At 38.0% G+C, this 24,920-nt stretch overlaps 1 protein-coding gene across 1 annotated transcript in view; it reads right to left on the bottom strand.

Annotated features, from left to right (window-relative positions):
- ZNF277 (zinc finger protein 277) overlaps positions 1–24,920 on the bottom strand; it is a 52,413-nt gene that overhangs the window by 4,380 nt on the left and 23,113 nt on the right. Inside the window, exons 3-8 of the mRNA XM_087933997.1 lie at positions 23,294–23,382; positions 21,960–22,042; positions 19,597–19,688; positions 14,565–14,675; positions 8,690–8,822; positions 2,307–2,374 (exon numbers count right to left, since the gene is read on the bottom strand). Coding sequence (XP_087790123.1) covers positions 2,307–2,374; positions 8,690–8,822; positions 14,565–14,675; positions 19,597–19,688; positions 21,960–22,042; positions 23,294–23,382 — 576 coding nt within the window. The remainder of the gene's footprint in view (positions 1–2,306; positions 2,375–8,689; positions 8,823–14,564; positions 14,676–19,596; positions 19,689–21,959; positions 22,043–23,293; positions 23,383–24,920) is intronic.

Below are 24,920 nucleotides of genomic sequence, written 5' to 3'. Positions count from 1 at the left end.
TATGTCCTATTACATACCTGTCCCCATTGGCTTTTAGATCCTTCTTCCTACCCCCCGAGGATACTCAGTTTTCTGTTATCATTGAGCATGTTTAATCCACCCTAAGTTGTTTTGCCATGCATACATTTTTTCCCGCATATTATTTTTGTAGCATTGCAAGCTACAAAGCATGCTGGTATTTTTTCTTCTTGTTCTTGGTCCCAATGTTTTGATGAGATAACTATTCCACCTATTAACTGTTACAAGCTGTAACAATACGTTGTTACATCATGCAAACGAGGCAAAGGTACTTATGACTGGATGATGCTTATTTCAAAGAAAGAAAGCAATAACATATCCCAGAATGTTTTTTTTTTTTGCAGTTACCAAAATTTAAGTGGTTAATTTTTAGCAGCAAAACAAAGCAAATGCCATGTTTTTAAGCTTAAGTGTAGTTTTATCCTACCAAAAATCAACACCTCCCCACATCTCTTTTCCATCTACTGCAATGGTGCCACCATAATATTCTGGTTCCGTTGTGGTCTTTGGTCAACCCAATATTGCAGTTCTAAACATGGCTTATGTAAAACTAAACTACATCAATTGCTTTAAGGAGTTACACATAGAAACAAACAAACAGTTACAAAGTTATGACATTTATGCAATTACCAAGAACATCTAAATAACCAAAATATCTTTACAATCCTCAAGGCATGCCACACAGGGGTGGGATTCAAATTTCTTAACAACCAGCTCTGTGGGCGTGGCCTGGTGGTCATGTGACTGAGTGGGTGTGGCTTGCTGACTGGGCTTGGCTAGGTGGTCATGTGATTGACTGGATGTGGCTAGGTAGTCATGTGATGGGTGGGCGTGGCTAGGTGGCCATGTGACTAAGGTGGTTGTAGTTAGGTGGCCATGTGACTGGCAAACCAAATATAAGTGGTCTTTGCTTAATGGCCGGTTGCTTAGCAAGTGTTCTAATTTACGGCTGACCTCCCCAGAGCTACTTGACCTGTTTTTGGTGTTTTGACAGCCATACATACACACACACACTTACGACCAGTTACAACACCCCACACAGTCTTGTTACTGAGGTTTTCTATGTTTTTTGCCAGTTTCCAACAATTACTTCTGGTTTCAGGTTAAAAATTCCTATTGGAGAAAATGGATTAACAACCAGTGTTTTCTTAATGACCACAAGGTTCACTTAACAACCATGGTGTTTGCCTAACCCAGGGGTCTGCAACCTTAAACACTCAAAGAGCTATTTTTCTATTTTCTTTTAAACAGGTATCTCTCTCTCTCTCTCTCTCTCTCTCTCTTTTTCTTTCTTTTTTTCCTTTCTTTCTCCCTCTCATCTCTCTTTTTCATCTCTTTCTCTTTCTTCCTCATCTTTCTTTCTCTTTCTCCCTCTCTCTGGGAGGGAGATGGGATGGCAATGGGAGGGCAATGGGATGTTATATTCTGGACTTAGAGCACGGTCAACTTCCCAGAAGCCTCATTGGAAACTGCAGTTTCCACCTCATTGACAACCATATCAGCAAAAAAGCAATGGCAGCTCACCTAACACTACTATCTCAGTACTCAAATAGTGGTATCGGTTGATACCAAGCAGGGAGTGTCATGCCCCAACATATGAGATGTATATACTGTGTTGTTCTCTGGCCCCATCTAGTAACTGGAGGGAAAAATACCAATTATATTGTTTTGAAGCCGACCCAACCCCTTTATCTATCAGCCCGCACTATCAAAAGAAGTGCATGCTGGGAAGCCAGACTCCATTTTCCTTCAGCATTTGGAGGAGACAGAAGCACAAAAAAGAATCCAACTTAATCTGTGGCACATGTTTAACCAAGGACAAACCCACATCCCACACACAGAGCACCACTGGTGAGATTTAGATTGCTTGCATTCATTGTTATGTTCAGCAGTTATTCAATACTGCCTATCTTGTATTTGTTTCTCATTGTATGTATTCTTATTTTCCCCAGTTTCACCATATCCTTTTCTTTCACTAAAGCATCCAGAACTATGCACATGGTCTGTTTTATTGGACGATAGATGGGTTTAGCTGTATGTTGAGCTGCACACAGACTAAAATGTGGTGAGGACCATACAGATATCATTAAAAAATTAAATAAAAGATATTAGATTGCACCTTTTTAATCTGACTATCCCAATTCATTACCATTCCCCATAATTACTTCAAAATGTTGAAAATCTCATTTTTATTTTTTTTCAGTGACTGCTATTCTGTCTTATCATTATTATGTCATCAAGCCTAAAGAATCCCAGGTAATTAAATATGAAACAAAAATTCTTAATACTCGTCTTGATTGTGGAACAATTCTCGATCATCTTCTGACTGAACCTGTTCCCAGGACTTCCCAAATTCCTGAAAAAAATAAAATAAAAATCTGTTAAGCAAATTAAAATTTTTGGATTTATTCAGAGATATGACATTCTAAGTTAGAAATGGAAACTTCTCAGCTATCCTTTCCCTTGACAATATCCACTGAAGAACTCGAATGCTGCAGCTTAGTAACATCTGAAGAGTCACAGGTTCCCCATTATCTGATCTACATTTTGGCTGTACTTTATCTGATGGGGTGTTTAAGATAAAATAATTTTATAGTTTTGTATGTAAAATATTAATTCTCTCAGTTGGAAACGTATTTCTCCTTGTGAAAAGAACTCAATGCAAGGAAAGACAAGATTTCATCAAGAGTGCACAACAAGCATGACCATCCCTTACAGGAACTAAATTTTGACCCATATCACAGTTTTATTATGGAACGCAAATTCACTTCATTTCTTAGGTTTACTGAATTTTGTAATGGTTGTATTCCTGACTCATATGATACATTTGTGTGATTCAAAAAACGATCCTAACAATTAAGTACTCCTGGCAAGCTGGAAGATTATGAGTGTCCGGAGGAACTGAGCAATTTCCTATATTCCCCAGTATAACTTAAATTTAAGTTTACTTTATTGTCATTTCAACTCGTATAATGAAATGAAATGCCATCTTCAGTGTACATTATACATTAAATTAATTAAATAAATAAAACAAAACACACATCCTTCACATTCTATACAATTGAATTGAAAAGCACAAACCATCCCCAAAGAATACTGGCACTTAGTGGAGGCGTTCAACGAAAAGGAATGCAACGTTCTAACCCCCATCATCCTATGGATTGTTCAATTGAGATCCCGTTAGGGACAAAACTCCCAAAGCCCAAGATGTACTCAATGACTTGAAGGAGATGGGGGAGTTGAGAGACTACATCAATAAAAACCTGGCCAGGGGCTTCATTCACCCTGCAAAATCAGCCTCCGTGCTGTTCAAGGAAAAAAAAGATGGATCATTGATGTGTAGAGTTTAGGGGATAAACTGTATGCATGTGGAAAACATATACAGTATACTGCATTCTGTGTCTGCCTCATTTGACATGATTACCCTCAGAAGCAAAATATAACAGAGTGATGCCTTCATATTTTAATCTCTTTCCCCTGGTGTTTTTCCTAACCCTAACTGCCATGTCCGAAGTCTTCACTCCGGTCCGAAGCAGACAGGGGACGCCATCCTGAAACCTGATTGACTGCCCCGTCTGACAGCCCAGTATAAAAGTGCCGTCAGGTTTTTGGCTGGTTTCCCCCCGCCCCCAAAATCTTCAGTAGCTCCGTGATCAGTAAGGCAATCTTCACTTTCAGAGCTGTTACAACATGTCAGGTAAATGGTGTATCCATTAAAATAGCTCACAAGAAGATTTCATTATGTCGTTTGGGAAAATAAAATACTGTAATTAAGTGAGGGATGCCTTACTCTCTAGGATAAACTGTTGGAGTGCTGTAAGTTTTATTAATATTGCCGGGTCAGTAAGGTGTTAACATCTCTAACTGCAGGGTTCTGTCAAGAGTACTACACATTTTCCCATGTTTATTTACTTTTAAATAAAAAGATAACAGCTGGAAAAAAAAGCTAGGGTACATTGAGGAAATAAGTGTTCTGTCAGAACCACCAGCTCCGGCTTCACGCCTCACCAGAATTGTATCATCAGTGGGGGAAGCGAGGGCTAATCCGCATGGAGCACCGTTTCCAACTGTCTTGTTTGCCAGCATTTGCTCCCTAGAGACTAAAATGGATGATCTGAATCTTGAGCTGGCCATGAACAAGAAAGTGAGAAACTGCTGTGCTATTATCCTGACAGAGACATGGTTAAAGTCATCTATTTCAGACAATGCCATCAGTATGATGATGGGCTTTTCAACATTTCAGCTGGACAGGAGCTGTGCTTTGAGTGGAAAATCCTGTTGTGGGGTGTATGAATTTATATTAATGAGAGATGGTTGTACTAATGCTAAGGTAGTCTCCAGCCAGTGCTCTCCTGTTGTTGTTGAGGGTTTGGCTGTTAAATGTAGACAAGAGAATTCACTGTCATTCTAAACATAGCTGTGTCTATTCCCCCCAGTGCCAACAAGAATGAAGCCACGAGTATTCTTTAGAGCACCATCAATGACTTGCAAACTATCCATCCAGAGGGAGTTTTCACTGTGGTGGGGGATTTCAATCAGACTGACTTTAAAGCAACCCTTCCTAATTTCCATCAATATGTGGACTTTGCTGCTAGAGGTGGGAATACCCTGGATTTAGCTTACTCTAACTTTAAGAAAGCATTTAAAGCTGTCCCTCTCCCTCATTTTTGGCTCCTCAAGTTCTAACCATGAGTAGTTTATGTTACTTTTTTGCTATCACCCCCTACCCAATGATTATGTATGACTTTTTTTTTGTCTATGCTATAATCAGTCTCTCCCATTTTTCATCCCTTTGTCTTTTTAATCCATTTGTATGGTGTGCAAGTGCTTTGTATGTACTTCATGTACATGTGGTTGATCTATGTCAGGGGTCTCCAAACTTTAAGACTTGCGGACATAGCTGGCTGTAGAATTCTGGAAGTTGAAAGTCCACAAGTCTTAAAGTTGCCAAGTTTGGGGACCTCTCGACTAGATTATCAAGGAAGAGAGAATAACATGCAGCAGATGCCTAGCAAAATTTAGTAATACTACAGATTGGCTGTTTACACTGAAATCAAATTAGTGATGGTAGGTAAATTATTGAGCAGTTCAGTTTGGTATTTATTTCAGTAAGCTGATTTTAGAAAGCTAAACAGGATCAGACCTGGTAAGTACTTGGCTGGGAAGCCAACACAAAACAGGGTGTGGGGAGGAAAAGAATGAAGGTAGGATAAGATAACTTTTATTGTCATTTTTTTACTGTAATTACACTGGCACACATTAAAAGTTAAATCTATATACATATCCATACACATATATAACACACATATACACATGCTCCACACGTGCATACACACACAAAATCACTGCCCATTTTGAATATATAGCGTAAAGGAAGAAAGTATTGGATACATATACACAAATGTCTAAGCAAGCACAAATGTCTAACCATTTATATTTGGTTTTCCAGTCACATGGCCATCTAGCTACACCTACCCCAGTTATATGACCACCTGGCCACGCCCACCCCATCACATGACCACCTAGCCATGCCAGTCAGCAAGCCACGCCCAGCCAGTCACATGACCACCGAGACACACCCACAAATTAGGCCACGCCCACAGAACCGGTTGTTAAGAAATTTGAATTGCACCCCTGACTATAAGGCATCTTCCCTGACACGTAAGAGTGACACGTATTTTCTAAACAAGCGAAATAGGTTTTTTGGCCTATTTTGAGGCTGCAAACAATGTTCCAGCAAGGAAGGCTGTTCCCCTTCCTGATGAACAGGTACACAGGTTTGATACAACTGCCATATGAAAGGTGCTGTGGAAAGTCAACACTCAAAAAGCTGTGGGTGCTGATAATATCCCTGAGTACTTAAAGGTGTGCAGTTCTCACAGACATTTTCAGTCTCTAGTTGCATCATGTTTTAAGACTGCAATCATTGTACCAGTGCCCCCAAAATTTATACATGCCTTAATGATACCGTCCAATTGCGCTCACTTCCATTATGATGAAATGTTTTGAAAGATTGATAAAGGATTATATGGTTTCATCCCTTCCCCACATTTGACTCATTATAGTTTCCCTATCAGAAATACCACTCTATAGATGATGGAATTTCCTGTGTGCTTCATCTTAGCTTGGTGCACCTGGAGAAGGAGAATGCTCATGTGTGAATGAGTTGATTTTAGTTCAGGGTTCAATACACTCGTTCCTCAGCATTCAGTGAACAAACGGGGCCTATTAGGTTTTTAATACTCCTTTATGTAACTGGATACTTAATTTCCTTATTGATAGGCCCCAGTTTGTGCAACTTGGAAGAAAACTTTCCAACTTCATCTCCTTGAGCACAGGGCTGTGTCTTGAGTCCACAACTGTTCACCTTGATGACCTATGACTGCTATGCCAAATCTGCTACGATCATATTGTGGAGTATGCAGATGACACGGCAATGATAGGTCTTATCCAGGGAAGAGATGAAGACTCTGCAATAAAAGTAACCTGGTTCTAAATGTTAATGAAACAAAGGAGATCATTGTAGATTTTAGAAAGAACCAGCATAGTCATATTCCGATCAGTATCAAGGAAACCTATTAAGTATCTGAGGGTGCAGATAATTAACAATCTGAATTGGACTCTCCACATGTCATCACTAGTCAAGTGTGCAAACCACACCTGCATTTCCTGTGTTGGATGAGGAGAGCACATCTTTCTAATTCTGTCCTAGCCACTTTTTACAGAGAAATGACTGAGAGCATTTTAACAAGCTGCGTCACTATTAGCCATCTGATAAACTCATAATATCATTTTTCTCACCATATATGTATATTTCTCACTATATATGTATCTATGCGAACTAGATTGTGTTGTTTCTCTGTGCCATATAATATGTATGGGTATAGACATATTTATTTATTTATTTGTCATGTTTATGTAGTGTATATTGGAGGTGGTGACCCTTTGATAGCTGTATGCAATAAAATTTCATTTTAATGTATGCCAATAATGTACGTTTAAAGTGACAATAAAAGTTTTTTTGTCAAGGGGGGAAATGGTGAGATTGCTGTACACTTCTATGATGACTGAGAGGGGGAATTGAGAAGGAAAATTGGCAGTTGAAGAACAGAGCCACCTGGAATCCAATTTGTGCTGGTGCCCTGGCATCCTCAGGGCCGTTTGCCCTAAAGTGTATAATTTCACCAACTCAAGCATCTCAAGAATTTCTCGTAGCTTCAGGGGGTTGCTGGATTGGCTATGCGATGGACTATGGGGGAAGAGCTAGGGAAACTGGGGGTTTAGTTCTGTATTTCTGCGTGGGAATTCAGATTCTGCTGGACTCTACTGCAATCAGTATTCCTTAGTAAAAGTGCCTTTCACTTTAATTGGAGTTGAGAGTTTTACTTCCTTAAGGTATCAAACTAGAGCAGGTCTGAGATTAAGCGGAATCTGCAATTGTGATCAGCCTGGAGAGGACATCACCTCTAATGTGGGGACCACAGACACAATTTTGGCTCGAGGGAGTGACCAGAGATCGAATGCTGGGGGAAGGCTTCATCTAGGCCTCTTCCCGGGTTGGATCTCTCCAAATGGTGGTCCCTGGGAGTTGGAAGAAAGGAGGACTGGGAAGAGAAGACCTTGGCGCTGACTTTCACCTGCGGAAACCATGGCAACCCCAAGCAGAACAGAGGATGGAGCTGGAAAAACTGGAAGAGGTGGAGGAAGAGACGGGCAGAGAACAGGGCCAAGTTGACTGGATGATGGAGCAAGCCATCAAATTCATGCAGGGAGCTTTCAAAAACCTCAAGGTAAAAGAAGCCACAGCAGAGAGGAGAGAGGTTCTTTGCTAGGTGAGTCTGGCACAGTAGGATTGGAGGGAGGAAGCAGTTTTAGCAAGTAAGGGGGGAATAGGGTGAATGCTGCAGCGTCTCTGCGGTTGTTTGTAACGGCAGATGACTGCCATGTTGCAGCAACATTCATAATTTCAGGACTTTTCGTAAACACTTGTTGTGTAATTTCAAGCAGCCACAAAATAAACTGTCGTAACTCGAGGATTACCTGTACTTCAAAATGAACAAGGTACAAATAATCTGATGGCATTGTTAACTTTCCTGACTTTCAGTTTTATCACTGGGAATTTTTATTCATTTCTCTAGGTACTGCAAGTGATCCAACAACAACAACAAAATATCAGTACATAGCTACAACCGTATGTGATTTTTTTGACAAGAGCTTGGCCTTTTACTGCCAATTTAAAACATGTGATTTAATGCAGGAGGAATCTGTATTACCTAAAATTGTGAAATAGCAAAGTATTTACATTCAATCCAATTACCTCTTCATTTCATGAGTCCAGAAATATCAACAGGATCTAAAGCTCTGAAATTACTATGAGGAGTGGAACATAGCACATGTTTTGCATGCTTACTATATTTTTTCTAAACAACTTAAAATATCGCTTAATTATTTGTAGGCGTTCTGAAATAAAGAATTGTAATACATTGTATTAACTAACGAAGGTTTGCAACCTGAGATTCTTTATTTAAGTATATCTCAACCACCTAAGGCTGCCAAGCAATTAATCATGTATAATTAATCAAGGATTTCTTGACATATTTTATTGTTGATCTAAAATGCAACTTGGTATTAATTCAATATAATTAAAAGGAAATATAACTTAAATACATACCAAATAATTAATAATATAAAATCTGTCATATTCTTGGTTTTTAGCATTGATTTTACGATGTTGCTTCTTTCTCATGTGGTCCTTGAGTTTGTTCTTATTCCCAAATGTTTTTTCACAGTATAAACATTGGAAACTAAGTTAGCAAAAGAAAAATGCAATTATTATAATACTATCGATTAGCAAAATTACTTGTGATGCTAACCAACATAGTTCATTTTTAAATATGACAATATTCCTCTTGTTTAATATAGTTGACAATCTTTTAAAATTTGATATTAGTACATATATTTTGTTAAATTATCGATCTTAGTTATTCAATATTGCAATATGTTATTTTGTATCAATTTATATTTTCTTAATTTCACTCCTTTTACTTCCAATTATATATTAATAATCATATCTGCAGTGTTTACCAGATTATATAGCCTATTAACAATTCACAATATTAAATTATAATTTTCCATTGTTTATCCCCTATTTAATTTCTAAATATGTCACTATTATATATTTTTTTAAAAATTCCCCTTTCTAGTCACATTTTGATAAAAATACAATAGTATTCATCATTTTTACATTTAATAGGTTATGCAATTCTAATAGGTTTTTTTGTTAAATTATAGCCTTTCATTATTTATACAGTACTTCACAATATTATTTTTATGTCAATCAAATTCCATATAATTCCTTTTCCTACAATAGCATGTTAATATTATTTATTACCTTTAGCAGTTATCTATCTTAACTAATAATACACAGTTCTATAAAATCATACTCTCCTTTTTTCTTTTAACCATAGTCTCTCATTTGCATTAAAGCTTTAGATTTTTGCTTCTTAGTTTGTCTCCCATATTCCTCTCTTACATTTCTGTCTCCCTTCTCTATTATATTCCATTGTATCATTTCCAAGTTATCTACTCTCACCACTATCTTTCTCTCAAAAAATTATCTTTGCAATTCCAATTCCTGTTTAATTTCCCTTATAATACTCTTCCCTTGGTTTAAACCAATCATTATATTTATTTTTATTTCCTCTTTATCTTTGGTTGCTCTTTCAGTTGGCTCCTCCTCTTTGTGGACTTCCTGGCTTTCTTCTTGTAATTTGTGTCTCAATTTCCAACACTGCACCCATGTTTTGTATTTTATTCAAAATGTCCTCCCTTGTGGACCTCCTGGCTTTCTTCTTGTTAGTACATCTTTTATTGCCTGAAAATCCAACGCAATTTCTCATCTTTATTTTTGTCTCTTTTATTTCGTCCCAACCAACTGTCCAACTGTCCTTTATCCAAGCCAAAGCCACTTTTCAAACTGAAACAAAACCAAATATCCGATGTCCAGGGATCTTTATGTCCTGAAGTTGATCAATCTGTTCTTTCAAATAGTCCAAGGGTGAGATCTTCATACATCCCTCTATCAGTTGAGTCTAATATTGTAGCTTTCAAGGGTCTTTTAATAATAAAATTCTCTTATTTCTCCATACACTATGTCTTTTCAAAATTTTGGGGATGTTATTTTTTCCTTTGTCAGAAGGTGGCATTCTTAAATCAGTTTTCACTTTGTCTCGTCTTTTAATCAGATTTTAATAAATTCCAGATATATCAAAATAAATGTTACGTTCATTTTTTATATGCAGGTGAAACTCAAAATATTAGAATATCGTGCAAAAGTTCATTTATTTCAGTAATGCAACTTAAAAGGTGAAGCCAATATATGAGATAGACTCATTTACATGAAAAGTAAGTTAGTTCAAGCCGTGATTTGTCATAATTGACAAATGAAAACCCCAAATCCACAATCTCAGAAAATTAGAATATTACATGCAATCAATAAAACAAGGATTGTACATAGAACAATATCGGACCTCTGAAAAGTATAAGCAAGCATATGTACTCAGTACTTGGTTTGGGCCCCTTTTGCAGCAATTACTGCCTCAATGCGGCATGGCATAGAAGCTATCAGCCTGTGGCACTGCTGAGGTGTTATGGAAGACCAGGATGCTTCAATAGCGGCCTTCAGCTCTTCTGCATTGTTCGGTCTCATGTCTCTCATCTTTCTCTTGGCAATGTTCCATAGATTCTCTATGGGGGTTCAGGTCAGGTGAGTTTGCTGGCCAATCAAGCACAGTAATCCCACGGTCATTGAACCAGGTTTTGGTTCTTTTGGTAGTGTGGGCAGGTGCCAAGTCTTGTTGGAAAATGAAGTCAGCATCCCCATAAAGTTCGTCTGCGGAAGGAAGCATGAAGTGCTCCAAAATCTCCTGGTAGATGGCTGCATTGACCCTGGACTTAATGAAGCACAGTGGACCAACACCAGCAGATGACATGGCTCCCCAAATCAACACAGACCGTGGAAACTTCACACTGGACTTCAAGCATCTTGCAGTGTGTGTCTCTCCATTCTTCCTCCAGACTCTGGGTCCTTGGTTTCCAAATGAGATGCAAAAGTTGCTTTAATCAGAAAAGAGGACTTTGGACCACTGAGCAACAAACCAGTTCTGTTTTTCTTTAGCCCAGGTAAGACGCTTCTGACATTGTTTGTTGTTCAGGAGCAGCTTGACAAGAGGAATATGACATTTGAAGCTCATGTCCAGGATCCATCTATGTGTGGTGGCTTTTGATGCACTGACTCCAGCCTCAGTCCCCTCCTTAATGAAAGTCCCCAACACTTTTGAATGGCCTTTTCCTGACAATCCTCTCCAGGTTGCGGTCATCCCTGCTGCTTGTGCACCTTTTTTCCCCGCACTTTTCCCTTCCACATAACTTTCTATTAATGTGCTTTGATACAGCACTTTGGGAACATCCAACTTTGTTTGCAATTACCTTTTGAGGCTTTCCCTCCTTATGGAGGCTGTCAATGAGGGTGTTCTGCAAAACTGTCAGGTCAGCAGTCTTTCCCATGATTGTGATTCCTACTGAACCAGACTGAGAGACCATTTAAAGGCTCAGGAACCCTTTGCAGGTGTTATGGCTTAATTAGCTGATTAGAGCCGGACACTTTGAGCCTAGAATATTGAACCTTTTCACAATATTCTAATTTTCTGAGATTGTGGGTTTGGGGTTTTCATCAGCTATAAGCCATAATCATCTCAATTATGACACATCACTGCTTGAACTATCTTGCTTTGCATGTAATGAATCTATCTCATATATTTGGTTCACCTTTTATGTTGCATTACTAAAATAAATGAACTTTTGCACGATATTCTAATTTTTCGAGTTTCACCAGTATATTTCAGTATTTTTATAAATGCCTATACAAAGCCAATGTTTATTTAATCTAAAAATCCAGTTTTTTATATTTTTAACAAATTTGGTTTTCTTTCTTCACTTCCTTCCGTTTTTATAATGTTAGCATTTACTCCAGTAGCTAGGTCGCAGCCACTTAATATAATTGAGTCCTCTTTTCTGAATATTCTTCTCAGGGTTATATTTTAAAGCAAAAAGGATAGTTCTCACCCAGTTCCACACTGTCACTAACTCTGCTCCTGCACTTTTCTTAGGTTGAAGCTGTCTCCAGCTGTGTGGTGGCCATTTTGGCTGCCTCTTCTTTGTGTCATGGCTTAGAGAGTAATAGTCTGGGGGCTCCATAGGGGAATTGTGTTCTCCCTTGGAACCTCACAAAGCACTTCTCCTTTGCTTCACCACCCCTCCAAGGTGGTTTTGGCTGCCTCCAGAGCCCACAAACGTGCAGAAGCCAGCACAGGATAAGGAGTTCTCCGTTCCCTTGCTGGTGCTGGTGCTGGTGCTGTGACATCACTACCCACAGCAATGTTAAAAGCCTCCCAAATCCTTCCATGATTAAATAGGTGTCAGGAAAATCAGTAATAGAGAGTTTCAGAAATGATATAACATTCAGAACAGTGATAATTCATCTTTTTATTTATTAAACAAGTGAAGAAAAAAGAGAAATAAATATATACATTTTTTAAATTTAAAAGCTACCATTATAAAACAAAACTAATACCATAAAGGTGCTTTCTCAAGAGGCAACTGGACTTTCTGGTTTTTCTTTGAAGACATTTTCACTACTGATTCAAGAAGCTTCTTTAGCTCTGACTGGATGGTGAGGAATGGAAGAATTTATACTCCTTGAAGTCAACTGGACATTTGCATTCTTTTAGTGAGTTATTGAGGCCACCTGGAGGTTTATCTGTGTCATCAGGGGGAGGGATATGCCATCATCTATCTCCAGTCTACAACCGGTCCTTTCAACAGTTCCAAGAAGGCTCCACTGCCAGTAGTGGGATTCAAAAAATTTTTATTACCAGTTCTATGGGCCTGGCCTGGTGGCTGCTGCTTCTGCTTTTTTTTGCTTTTTTGCAGCCCCCTCCCCTCCATTTTTGCCTTCTGGGCCTCAGAGAAGCCTGGGGGCATTTTTGCTCCCAGACGACTCCTCTGGGGCTCAGGAAGAAAAAAAACAGAGCGTGGGAGGGGTGCACAGCACCCTCCACGCTCCATTTTGGGACTTTTCTATCCTCAGAAGGTGCGTTTTTGCTCCCAGAAGGCTCCTCTGGGGCTCAGGAAGGCAAAAAATGGAGAGGGGGGACTGAGCCCCTCACTCCATTTTTTGCCATTTTTTCTCCCTCCTGGGTCTCAGCCAAGGGAATCCCAGCACAGCTGATTTTATGAACAGCTGATTGTCAGGACGGAAAAAAAGAAATACCTTAAGGGGTGAGTGTTAGGCAGGCAGGGTGAGTGAGCATCGGGTGGGCGGGGCAAGTGAGCCAGCAGTGACTGGGTGATTGGGTCAGGGGCGTGGCCAGCCAGAACTTACTACGGTTCGGCGACCCATGCCAAATCCTTGCTACCGGTTCTCCAGATCCGGTGCGATGCGGCTGAATACCACCACTGCTCCACACCCATTTGCACTAATCAGGTGACCCTGATGACACAGATAAATCTCCAGGCGGCCTGAATGACTTGCTAAAAGAATGCAAATGGCCAATTTTCTGCAAGCAGTATAAATCCTTCTATTCCCGACCATCCAGTCAGAGCTGAAGAAGCTTCTTGGAAGAGAAGTGAAATGTCTTCAAAGAAAAACCAGAAAGTCCAGGTGCCTCTTGAAAAAGCACCTTTGGGACAATCATGACTTGGATGACTGAGAATCTCTATAGACAAAACTAATATCACACACCCCTTATCTAGCAAATACTTTAGTTCAGTGCTTTCCAGGGGCGGGATTCTACCAGTTCACACCAATTCGCTAGAACAGGTTGTTAACATTCTAAGCAGTTCCGAGAACTGGTTGTTAGAAGAAATTACTGGCTTAATCCTGTAAGGAAGGCAGGAAGGAAACATTCTGGTGTTGCTTACAGAAACTGCCTCTCCATTAACCCATATTACATTCTTGGCAGGACTAGACTTCCTGTCTCAGGAATGTCTCTGGAGTTTTTTCCCCCTTCTTTGCTGGTACTTTGCTTGTATGGAGTGACCATTCAAAGTTACAATGGCACTGAAGAAAGTGACTTATGACCCCTTTTCACACTTATGACTGTTGCAGCATCCCCACAGTCACAAGAGGCCATGCAAGGAGATGCGTGCCTCGATGTGAGTGATGTTGAGTTGGCCATACCCAGTTAGTAACATGACCACCAAGCCATGTCCACCCAGTCACATGACCACCAACTAAGCCACACCCACAGAACCGGTTGTTAAAAAATTTGAATCCCACCCCTGGTGCTTTCCAAACATTTTCCTTCATTCTCAAACTTTTCTATCAGAAGATCCTTTTTACCCAATATTAGTAAACCACTTTAAATAAATTGGAATGTCCTGGCTGTGCTTGGGCTATCCTTTCCTATGTCACTTTTTTCCAATTTGGCAATTTATCCAGATTTGGGAAGCGCCGTTTTAATTCTTGGCTATATACAAATAGGTACCTGTCGATTTTTTTTTGAAGAACATTCAAAAACTCCTTACAGTTCACAATGTTATCTGGCAATCCAATATTGAATGCGTGATCTTTTGCCATGTGATTGAGAAGAACTGACCTACAAAATAAAAGAAACAGAATACAGGTGTCTCTTTTTTACCCCCTTCTACTTACATTCTAGGACACAATTAAATATATTCAAATGAAAACCATAATGTTTGGAATTAAGCAGTGTTGCTAGAACAGGGGTGGGCAACTATGGCCCTTTTATGAATTATGGACTTCAACTCCCAGAATTCCTGAGCAAGGCTTGAAACCTTGCTCAGGAATTCTGGGAGTTGAAGTCCATAATTCATAAAAGGGCCATAGTTGCCCACCCCTGTGCTAGAAGGAAGGTAGTCTATCTTTTGCTTGGATTTCTAATTTTACTGTAAACAACTATCAGCTGGATCTCCAGCATGGGGTTCTACTTTGATGCATGCTTGCTATTGATTGCCAAAGTAACGGTGGAGGGGGGCATTTGAGATGGGAAAGTGAGCTTGGGAGGTGAAATCCCATGTGAACGAAAAGAGAGGTTTGCTCTCAAGAATTATTGTGCTGCTGAGTGGAATTTACACCCTGTCAGGGACAATCATCCTAGGATTCCAATTAAAAAAATATTTTTACATTTTAAAAAACATCTCTTTTGGCAAACAGTGTGGTTCCAGGTTTTTACATATCAATACAAACATGACCATAGTTACATATTCATCTTTCTTATTCAATTTCATATCACATTATTACTTATTCTATTTTCCTTTAAATATTCTCAAATATTAAATTCATTACACTTATTTTATCCAATTCCCGTTCATATCTTATTTCATAATAACCTTTCCGTTAGAATTCTCATAATTCATCTTAACTTTATTCTTTGCTTTATTAAATATCAGTTAATATTGTTATAATAAATTCCCATTTCCATATCTATTTCAATAAAATCTATATCCTGTTTAATAATCATCCTTAAAGAGAAAAAAAAAAACAGTTCCAGTCTTATCTATTTTTAAATCCTTATTCTTATATACCACAACAAATTACATTGCAGAATCTACCTCCCTATTCTTCTACCCATTGTCTTTCACTCTTCTGACTATATAATTTCTTTTCATTCTTGTTTGCTTTCTGCCTCCCTTCATTTTCTGGTCCTTTCTCTTGATTCCCCGTTTTCCCTTTATTATTTCCCTCCATTTCTTATCCCTATAATTTATTTTGTCCCCCTCCCTCTCTCGAACTTTCCTCTGTAATTCCCTCTTCTGCTGTTTCCTTTTCCTTTGTTTAGCTTTCCAAAAATTTCCCCCTTTAATTATAACATCAAACCTCAAATTTTTAGCTTTAATTTCCCCCTCCCGCCATTTTAATGTTCGTTGTTCCACTTGTTCTTTGAAGCTGTTTTCCTCTTTGTTTAACTCCTCCCCCTCTACTTCTCTTTGTTCTTCTTCAATCTGAATTGCCATTTCTAATTTTTGTAGTATAATACCGTACATTTCCATGCTTTCTAATGCTTTCTTTTATCATTTCCTTCATATCTTGTAGTTCCAGTCTCATTTCTGCATATAATTCTCCCATTTTGTACACTCCTCCTTCCCCCCGCCTTTGATAATTATATCCAATCCAAATGTCCAGTAGTTTATTTCAACCAGCGTCTCATATTTAATTTCAACAATCAATATCCATAAGTCTTTGTTTCCAGGTTCCTTCTGTTCATTTTTTTTCTAACTTTTTCCCAAAGTCACCAAATAATCCAAGGCAATATCTTCACGCATCTTTTTCCCTTGTAGTATTCTAGTATTTTACTTTTCAGGGTTTTTATTTTATTATAGTGGAATTCCTCTTATTTACTTTTAAATTCCAATTTCAGAAAGATCAAGCAGTTTTCAAAGAGTCACTGAAATTTTTCCTGTCCCATTAGGTGGTGTTCTCAGTTCTGTTTCCACGTTTCACCCATTCTTTTCACTTTTCTCTTTTAAAACTTTTATTAATTTTGCTAATTCTAGTTATTAGCTATTACTTCTTTTTAACATGTTCAATTACTATTTAGTGCCAAAAATCCAATTATTATCCAGTTTAATTTCCAAGCCTTTTGTAATCAGATACTTTCCTCTAAATTTTCCACCATCAAATTAATTCATTTCAATGTTCAAAGTCAATTTCATAAGTTCAAATTTTCTTCTCACTCTCTGGTCACTGCTTTTACATACTTTCATCAAAAGTAGTTCTTTATTTCTTAATTCTGGGGTACCTTAATGTCCCTGTATATTGCCTGGTTCACACACCACTCACAACTTCACTGCTCCAGCACAGTCTTAGTTTCCTGGGCTGCCTCCCATCTTCACAGTGGCCATTTTAGACCACCGCTGCAACTTGTCTTTGGAGGGGGTTTATCTTGTCAGGGTGGGGAGATGCAGCTCCCTTCAACCCTCCAAGAGGTCCCCCCTTTCTCACCACCCCTCCAGGGTGGTTCCGGTCGCAATCAAGACCCTCCAACAAGTGCGCACAGAGCACAGATTCCGCTCCGATGCGATGGAAGAACCGGAAGTCCCTATCCTAGGATTCCAGATGGGCGAAATACCTGAAGATGAGCTTCACACAACATCATACTGGATGTTGATTGGCCATTCAGCAAGGGAATCTGGGGGGAGGGGTTTGGGGAAACTTTGAATCTGTAATTTTTGAATCAGATATTGCCTTGCTTTCACTGCTTTCATTTCAAACTTAGTAAAAGTACCTCGTCTCTATTTCAATTGAGTTGGGGGTTATCTTTTTGGGGTTTTGAACAGAGGCAGGCCTGACATTAGGCAGGCCCCAGTGCTTAATCAGACCCCAGTGTGCCGAGGGAGCTGAGCACACAATGTCAACCCATAGGAGCAACCAAGAGCAGCTTTAGTGTGGGCAGCTAAGGAAAAATACCTTGTAATTCATTTAGATGTAGAGATGGCATATCTCCATGCACCGTTGCAACACATTATATATTTAAAGAAACCTGTAGGTATCAAAAATGATAATACAACTGATTGCTGGAGATTGAAAAAGAGTCTTTATGGCTTGAAACAATCAGGATATGAGTGGAATCAGTGTATAGTTAAGGAATTAACTAAGATAGGTTTTGTAGCTGGCATGGCTGATCCATGTTTATTTAAAAAAGAAAGTGATGGTGTAGTTTCATTGTTGCTATTGTTCACTGATGACATAGCATTAACCACCAAAACTGAACAAGAAGCTACTGAGATAATTTCACTATTAGAAAAGAAATTTAAGATAAAACAGATGAAATTAAACAATATCTTGATTTAAAAATAGATAAAACTAGGGGAGGATACAAAATCTCACAGGCAGATAAAATTAACCAATTACTAAAAAGTTTTAAAATGGAACTTTGTAAACCGGCTAAAACACCTATGATCCAGGAGTTTAGCCATAGTGATGTTCAAAGTCCTATTTTTGATAAGAACATTTATCAGTCCTTGATTGGTAGTTTATCTTATCTCAGTAATTGGTCAAGGCCAGATAATTAGCGAGGTTTTAATGCTGAGACAACTGAAAGGCACTGGCAAGCTGCTAAACGTGTGTTAAGATATCTGAAACAAAAAATGCCTTATGTATTGTATTTGAAGCCTAAAGATGAACTGCATATGCTGATGCAAGTTTCGCTACAGACATAAATACATGTAAATCTACGTCAGGTACTGTAGTATTATTAGGAAAGGTGTTGATTGGATGGAGGTCTATTCGACAGAAACATCTATCAACAATGAAGGCTGAATTCTCATGTTTATCTCTATACAAATTTAGTTTATTATAAGCAACTATTGATTGATATGGGAATTGATGTAGCAGATTTTATTGTTGTTTATGAAGACAACCAATCAGCAATAGATGGCTTCCAATCTTGCTGTTAAGACAAGATCTAAACACACAGATCTAAGATATTTAAATGTGAGACGATGTGTACAAAGTAAAATGATTAAACTGGAGTACTGCATGTCAGAAAATAACATCGCAGATCATTTTACAAAAGCCCAAGACTCTGTAAAGCATAAGGCTTGCTGTGAGGATTATGGACTTACAATGTAAGTTTGTATATATTGTCCTACCCAAAGGGGAGAATGTTAGGAATGTAAGTCACCTAACAGTTGGGTTGGAAATATATAAACCAGAATAGACATTTTAATACTGTTTCTTTAAGGGAATGCTAAAATTGTAATTGGGTGTGGTTCCTCAAACAGCCATAACATGGAGCTAGAAACCTGGGTTGTTCTGTTCTGTTGTTGCTGAGTTTGTTGCCATTCCTGCATTTCCCTACTGACTGTTGCTGATCATCGTTATTCTGGGATTTGATGTGAGTCTTTTACTGAACTGTTTTTGACACTAGACTTTGTTATTGGATTATCCCTGGACTGAAAACTGACTGGTTTAACCGTGAATGACTTGGACTGTTTGTTGGACTTTGCTTTAACGTTTATTGGAAGTAAAAACCTACATATTACTATACAGTGTATCTGTGTGCTGGTTGTGTGTTATTCTTCACTACTCTCGCTACGTCTCCCTGTGTGCGCTCATTCTCCTAATGGGGAATTACCTCAACACCCCCCACCCCTTCCCCCTGGAGCTCAGATTGGCTCCTCTGTGCTGTTCTCAGCAAATTCCTAAAAACAAGATTCACCTCTGTGCGGAGAAGCTTTTTAGGAGCATTGGATGGAATAATGCATGAAACAGACCACTAGACTCTGTGATTTTATGTTGTCCTCAGATATGGCAAATTGTAACTCCCATAGGGTTACAACTCCCATATCGGGTAAAGTCAATGGCTAAGGATCAATGAAAGCCAATAGCTGTTGAGTCATATGTTTTGCACTTTTGCTATAGGCTACTAATTTGTAAGCATAATATAACAACATCTGAAAACTGTTCTGTGATATCCCATCTGAACTTTCCCCAATTATCCAGAATTAGGAAGCTCATGAACATAAAAACACCACTGTAAAATGTTCGGTACTAACCTGTTACCCAAAAAAAGGTGGTCACAAAATATGCATATGCCATGAAAATCTTCATCATATCCTTCTTGCTGCTGTTGATCCAGAATACTTTTCTATTGATTGAAAAACAAAATATTCCGTCACATCTTTAATAAGAACCTGTTGCAAGTATTCCTAAAAAAATGTTGCTTCTTCCATTATTATAATACAATGTTGCACTGTGCTAAACTATATACAACATATTCTTGTAATATATTGTATAATAAGTGGTGCAATATCATTTGACCATTGGAAAAATTTTTTTGCTCTTATTTATTAAGTAAATATATTCCTATAGTATAAAGTTGCAATAACAGAAACAAATAAAGACTGAACAAACTAGGCATTTTGAATGCAAACTGAAGAACCCTCCAACTCCATTAAATCCTAAAAATAGTTAGAAGATCTGTTATACAAATATGACTCGATGGACTTCATCTACAAAACAAGTTAGTTATTATGTCTGTCAATGGAAGCTAGAAAAGTAGGCGGATTGCTGTGAATAAAAGTAGGGTGCCTTTCTATTTACCACAGAGGGATTGTAACGGAGAAAAAGTATGTCTTGTATTGTGTTAGATATCACTGCATGTCAATGCAAATTAAAAATCCCCACATGCACAAACATAAATCGATGTTATACTTTTAAAAATATGTTTAAAAGCAAAAAAGGCATCCCACTATTTTTAGTACTGTTTTTATTTCCTGCTTTTATTTTTTTACTGCTTTTGCTGGATTTTACAGCTCGGTACTCAGTGCTTAGCTACATGTTGTTTTGGGCAACAAACTGAGTGTGAAAGAATCAAGGTATATTTTGCCATGTAAAACCAAAGGAATAAATCATTTATATTTCAGTAATAGGAAATGATCAAGAAATGCGCAACCGGGAGTGCTGAAGATATTTAGATTTATATAAAGACTGTAAGGTACTTGAAATTAAAATGCTTTACAGATAAACCTCTATCCCAAAAGAAAAACTCAAAGCCATCAAAATGACCATAATATCTCTGTAAGACTCCCATTTATTCACATTGCCTTTGACCATTTTGATAATGGGAACAGAAATAATTCAAGCCTATTCATGTTGTTTATAAAGGTCTGATCTGCTTCCATCAACCAAAGTTTCTCTCCTCTAATGTCCTACTAGCCTTGACCTTTCATTCTTGCTGCTTCTGTTTATTTACAAAGGAAGAGGATGACTGGGTAGAACACCATTGAAGACTAGTTTTACATATGCATGTCTAGTTCTCAATGGCTGCAAAAACAGAGATTCACTAATGAGAAAATTCCACACCATTTGTTCCTTCACACAAACAACTCCACTGCTATTTCATCAGGAACAAATCATGCAATGAGCTGAGAGGCACCATTCTGAGAATAGTTTTTGTGAAAGATTCACAAAGTTGAGCTCTGTTCTTTTACTCTGCCTGAATTGCCATTTCTCCATTTCTATTCAGTGAAAATGGTAAAACACAAACACATGCACAAATCAGTTCAAAGAAGACCAAGGGAGCAAAAATCTTTCTTTTTTGGTTGTTTGTTTTGAAAAGTTTTATGACATATAAAAAATTTCATTTCTATTTAAACAGTGCATTGTCTGTTTACAAATAATTTGAGAAATAATAATTATAATATTTACCATAATATTCATTACATTGGTATTGGTCTTATAATAATAATATTTACTTATCCATTTTAATAAACTTTCCTTATAAAATTGATCCTTCTCTTATATTTCCATATTTCTAACTTCTGTTTTTATTGCCTAGCCATTGATAAAATGAGTCCCATCAAGATATACTAGGAAACATGTACATTATTATTCATAAAATATAAGGCCCCTACCAATGAGAAGACACCCCCACCCAATCAGAACACAGCCAAGCCCCCACCCAATCAAGTCCCACCCCACTGGCAGTTGGAAGGAAGAAGCAGCTGCAATCTCACATCACTCCGAGAAGCAAGAGCCGAAGACAGAGGCCTGATGATGATGAATGAGACTTCATCGAAACGTTGCCTAGATACTTTGAATCTTACGCGGGAGAAAACCCGAACAACCAAAGATCCACATACAAATACCCGCGAGAACCTCAGAAAACATACACACACACACACACACACACACACACACACACACACATATATACACAAAACACTGTATCTATAAACATTAAAAAAAGAACCCAAAACATAGTGATATAGCCACTGGGCTAAATTTTCTTTATTAAACTGTTATGGTCAGTCTGTAACATACTATTGAAAGAGAAGATCTAGGAGTTGTTGACTTCCATTTTATCTGTATAAATCATTTCACAATCTCAATATATTTAAACAAAATAGTATCTTACCAGTCTTTGTTGTTGAAGTTTCTCCCTTAGTTCTCTGTCTTCAGGTAAGGCATCACATAAAAGAAAGTAATCATCCTGATCCTCTGTTACAAAGTAAAGATAAGTATCAAAGCAAAATGTGTAACTTTTGTTAGTATACTAGGATACGTCTTAAATGAGACATTGCATTGAGGCCTCAAATTATGCAAATATGAAAGGATGAAGGGGTCGCTCATCCTACTCTCCCATATAGATAAGAGCAGAAGAGGAAGCTGTAACTGAAAATATATTTAAATCCTGGGAAATTAGAAAGCGAAACAAAGGCATTCAAAACGACTTGTTCCTTAATGGGCCAGCTATAAGTTGAAATAGAGGAGAGCTTGTCAGGCTTTCAGGATTGAGTTGCGATGCCCTAACCACATACACAGAGGCTTCTGAAGCAGGCCCCAGTTTGGGAGGGGCCACAATTCCTTTGGGCCCTTCCGAAACAGCTTCGCTTCCAGAACATCATCAGATGGCCTTGTACTGTATAAAAAGGCTGATGGATGGATCAGCTGGTTGTCTTTCATAAAGCAATCTCTTCATGGAGATGGGGAGGACTCAAAAAGAAATCCATGATCCTCCAAGATATAGATGGCATAGTTCCTTTTAAAAGAACAGTCAGATTAGCTAATATGTGTACAGACATATAGCAGGTACATGCAGGCAAGAAGACACTAAGATTGCTGTGAGAGATTTAGTTTAGGTATCCATAAAGTGTTTTTACTTTTCTCTAATCTATCCAAAGAATAAGTCTCCAAGTTTATTGGCCTATTTCCTATCACAGATCAATACAGCCCTTATCCATTTGCAACTGCCTACCCCAGGCAAATCTAGGGAGATTTCAGTCTCCGTGTCACAGTTGTCCCAAAGGTGCTTTTTCAGTAGACAGCTGGACTTTCTTTGTTCTTCAGTTTTGAACATCTTGATTTCTTTCTCCATGGGTTCTTCTTTTCAACTTAAAGTGCAAAACCTGATCAAAGACTTAACTCATTTTAATTATTTGATTTCCAAATAGATATTGGTGAGAAGATATGCCCCCAAATGTGACTATTTCCTGCTGCATTTCAATTCCTAAAGTACTTTGGGAATCACAATAAAGTATGATTTAGGCTTTCCCAATCCTATCCATATATCTTTAACTTTATGGTATTTCACAGCCAAAGACTAAATCAAAGGATTCATGGTACATAAGTCCTCAAACAGGTGTTTTTGCATGTAAGGTAATTAAGTAGACAATGTGTCACGTGGTGATTAGTAAAAACAGGGATTTTTCACATCAGGCCTACAAAGTTTCTATTACAAAACTCACTTACCTAAAGCTGCTTCAGAGTTTGTCCTTATTATACAACAGAAGTCAGTAATAGGCTGTTCTGTGAATCTTTTCTTCCAGTACAAAACATACCTTCAGGGGAGAAAAATAAGAAAAATTATAAACAACTCTATCATTGTCTCACTATACAATTAATTAATTCTATTAACATTTAAACAAATAATTTTCCTTGCAGTATTTGGAAACTTCATTAGTACTACTAGTCTTCTATGAAGGCATTTCTTCAAACTAAACACTTTTGTTTAGCCATAATAATATACCCAACATGTTGATAAGATACAAATTGAGAATCCTTTGCTAAACATTTTTCAGATGAACAGCTTACACACAGAACCCTGTTTTTAAACATGTGTAGGAAGTTAGCACCCGCCCCTCTCCTAGAAGAATGACATACTCTAGGAAATATTAAAAAGGCAGAATATTATATTTCCCTGGATGAGAAATGGAGAAACATGTTTTTTAGGCAGGAAGCAGACTCACTCTTAATAGCCCCCACCCTCCTCAATAGCCCACAGCAGATGTCAGCACTTAAGAGATAAAGAGATGGCTAGGTCTATTCATAAGCAAATGCCCTCACTCAAGATCCTTCAGGGCAAAGCCACTAAGCCATAATAGGAATTGCCCAAAGCCCCTTCATTACATCAGCCAGCAAGATTCAACCAAGCTTGGGACTCAAAGGACAACCTGCAAAGTTACCCCTGCATGGCCCCATGGGAGTCTGACAACCAATCAGGATACATTTCTTGCCACAGGAACAGGAAGCAAGTTCAAAGCCCAACAGAGGTTATAAATCTCTCTCCCTCTCTCACCCGTGTGCTTTTTTGCCCAGGACATCAAAACCATGTGGTCCTGTCCACCTTTAAACCATCCTTCCAATCAGTCATCATGTTTCCAGTGTCTTTCTTCCCACTTGGAAATGAACCCAGGAGGATATTTCTTCCAACACATGGGAAACTTATTGTGTTGAATAAGCCAACTATTTAAAGGATTTTATTTGGTCTGCATTCTTTCTTTTGCTTTAAGTCTTTAAGGTCTTTAAGTCTATTTTGCTTTAAGTCTTGACATAAGCCTACAACATAAATGGATCCTTTGTGCAAGCTTCATCCCAACCCAAGCATTTGAAAAATGTATGCTATTATGAATGCTGAGCCTTACTTAGCAGTTTAATTATACAACAAAATAAATAATGAAAAGTTGTGCAGGAGCCAGCTATATGCCACAATACCATGTGCTACCATATGGCCCTTCTATCTAAGAAGTCAACTTTTGGATGTATGTATACTAGAAATACAATATGCCAAGAAAAGGAAAAATGAATCAAATATTCCTAGTAGACCTTTATAAAATATATAGAAAAATCTGTTTGAAAACTATAGATAATTTGGGTACATATTTTAATTTGTACAACAGAAGTGAAAGTAGGAAATTCCATTTGCTCATGCCAATTTACAATGCACAAGACACAATGCACAAAACTCACTTAACAAATGTCTCACTTAGTAACAGAATTTTGACTTGTGGCCACAAGTCAAGGACTAGCTGCATTTAGTATATCCTGCTTATTAGATGGGGAATAATTTAGTTGATGGAATTCGTCTAATATTCCCTTT

Source organism: Pseudonaja textilis, chromosome 5, assembly GCF_049901715.1.
Source record: "Pseudonaja textilis isolate UNSWEBS1 chromosome 5, rPseTex1.2, whole genome shotgun sequence".
Classification (NCBI taxonomy): Eukaryota; Metazoa; Chordata; class Lepidosauria; order Squamata; family Elapidae; genus Pseudonaja; species Pseudonaja textilis.
The sequence above is the reverse complement of the archived record's forward strand: the minus strand, read 5'-3'. Positions and strand labels throughout refer to the sequence as shown.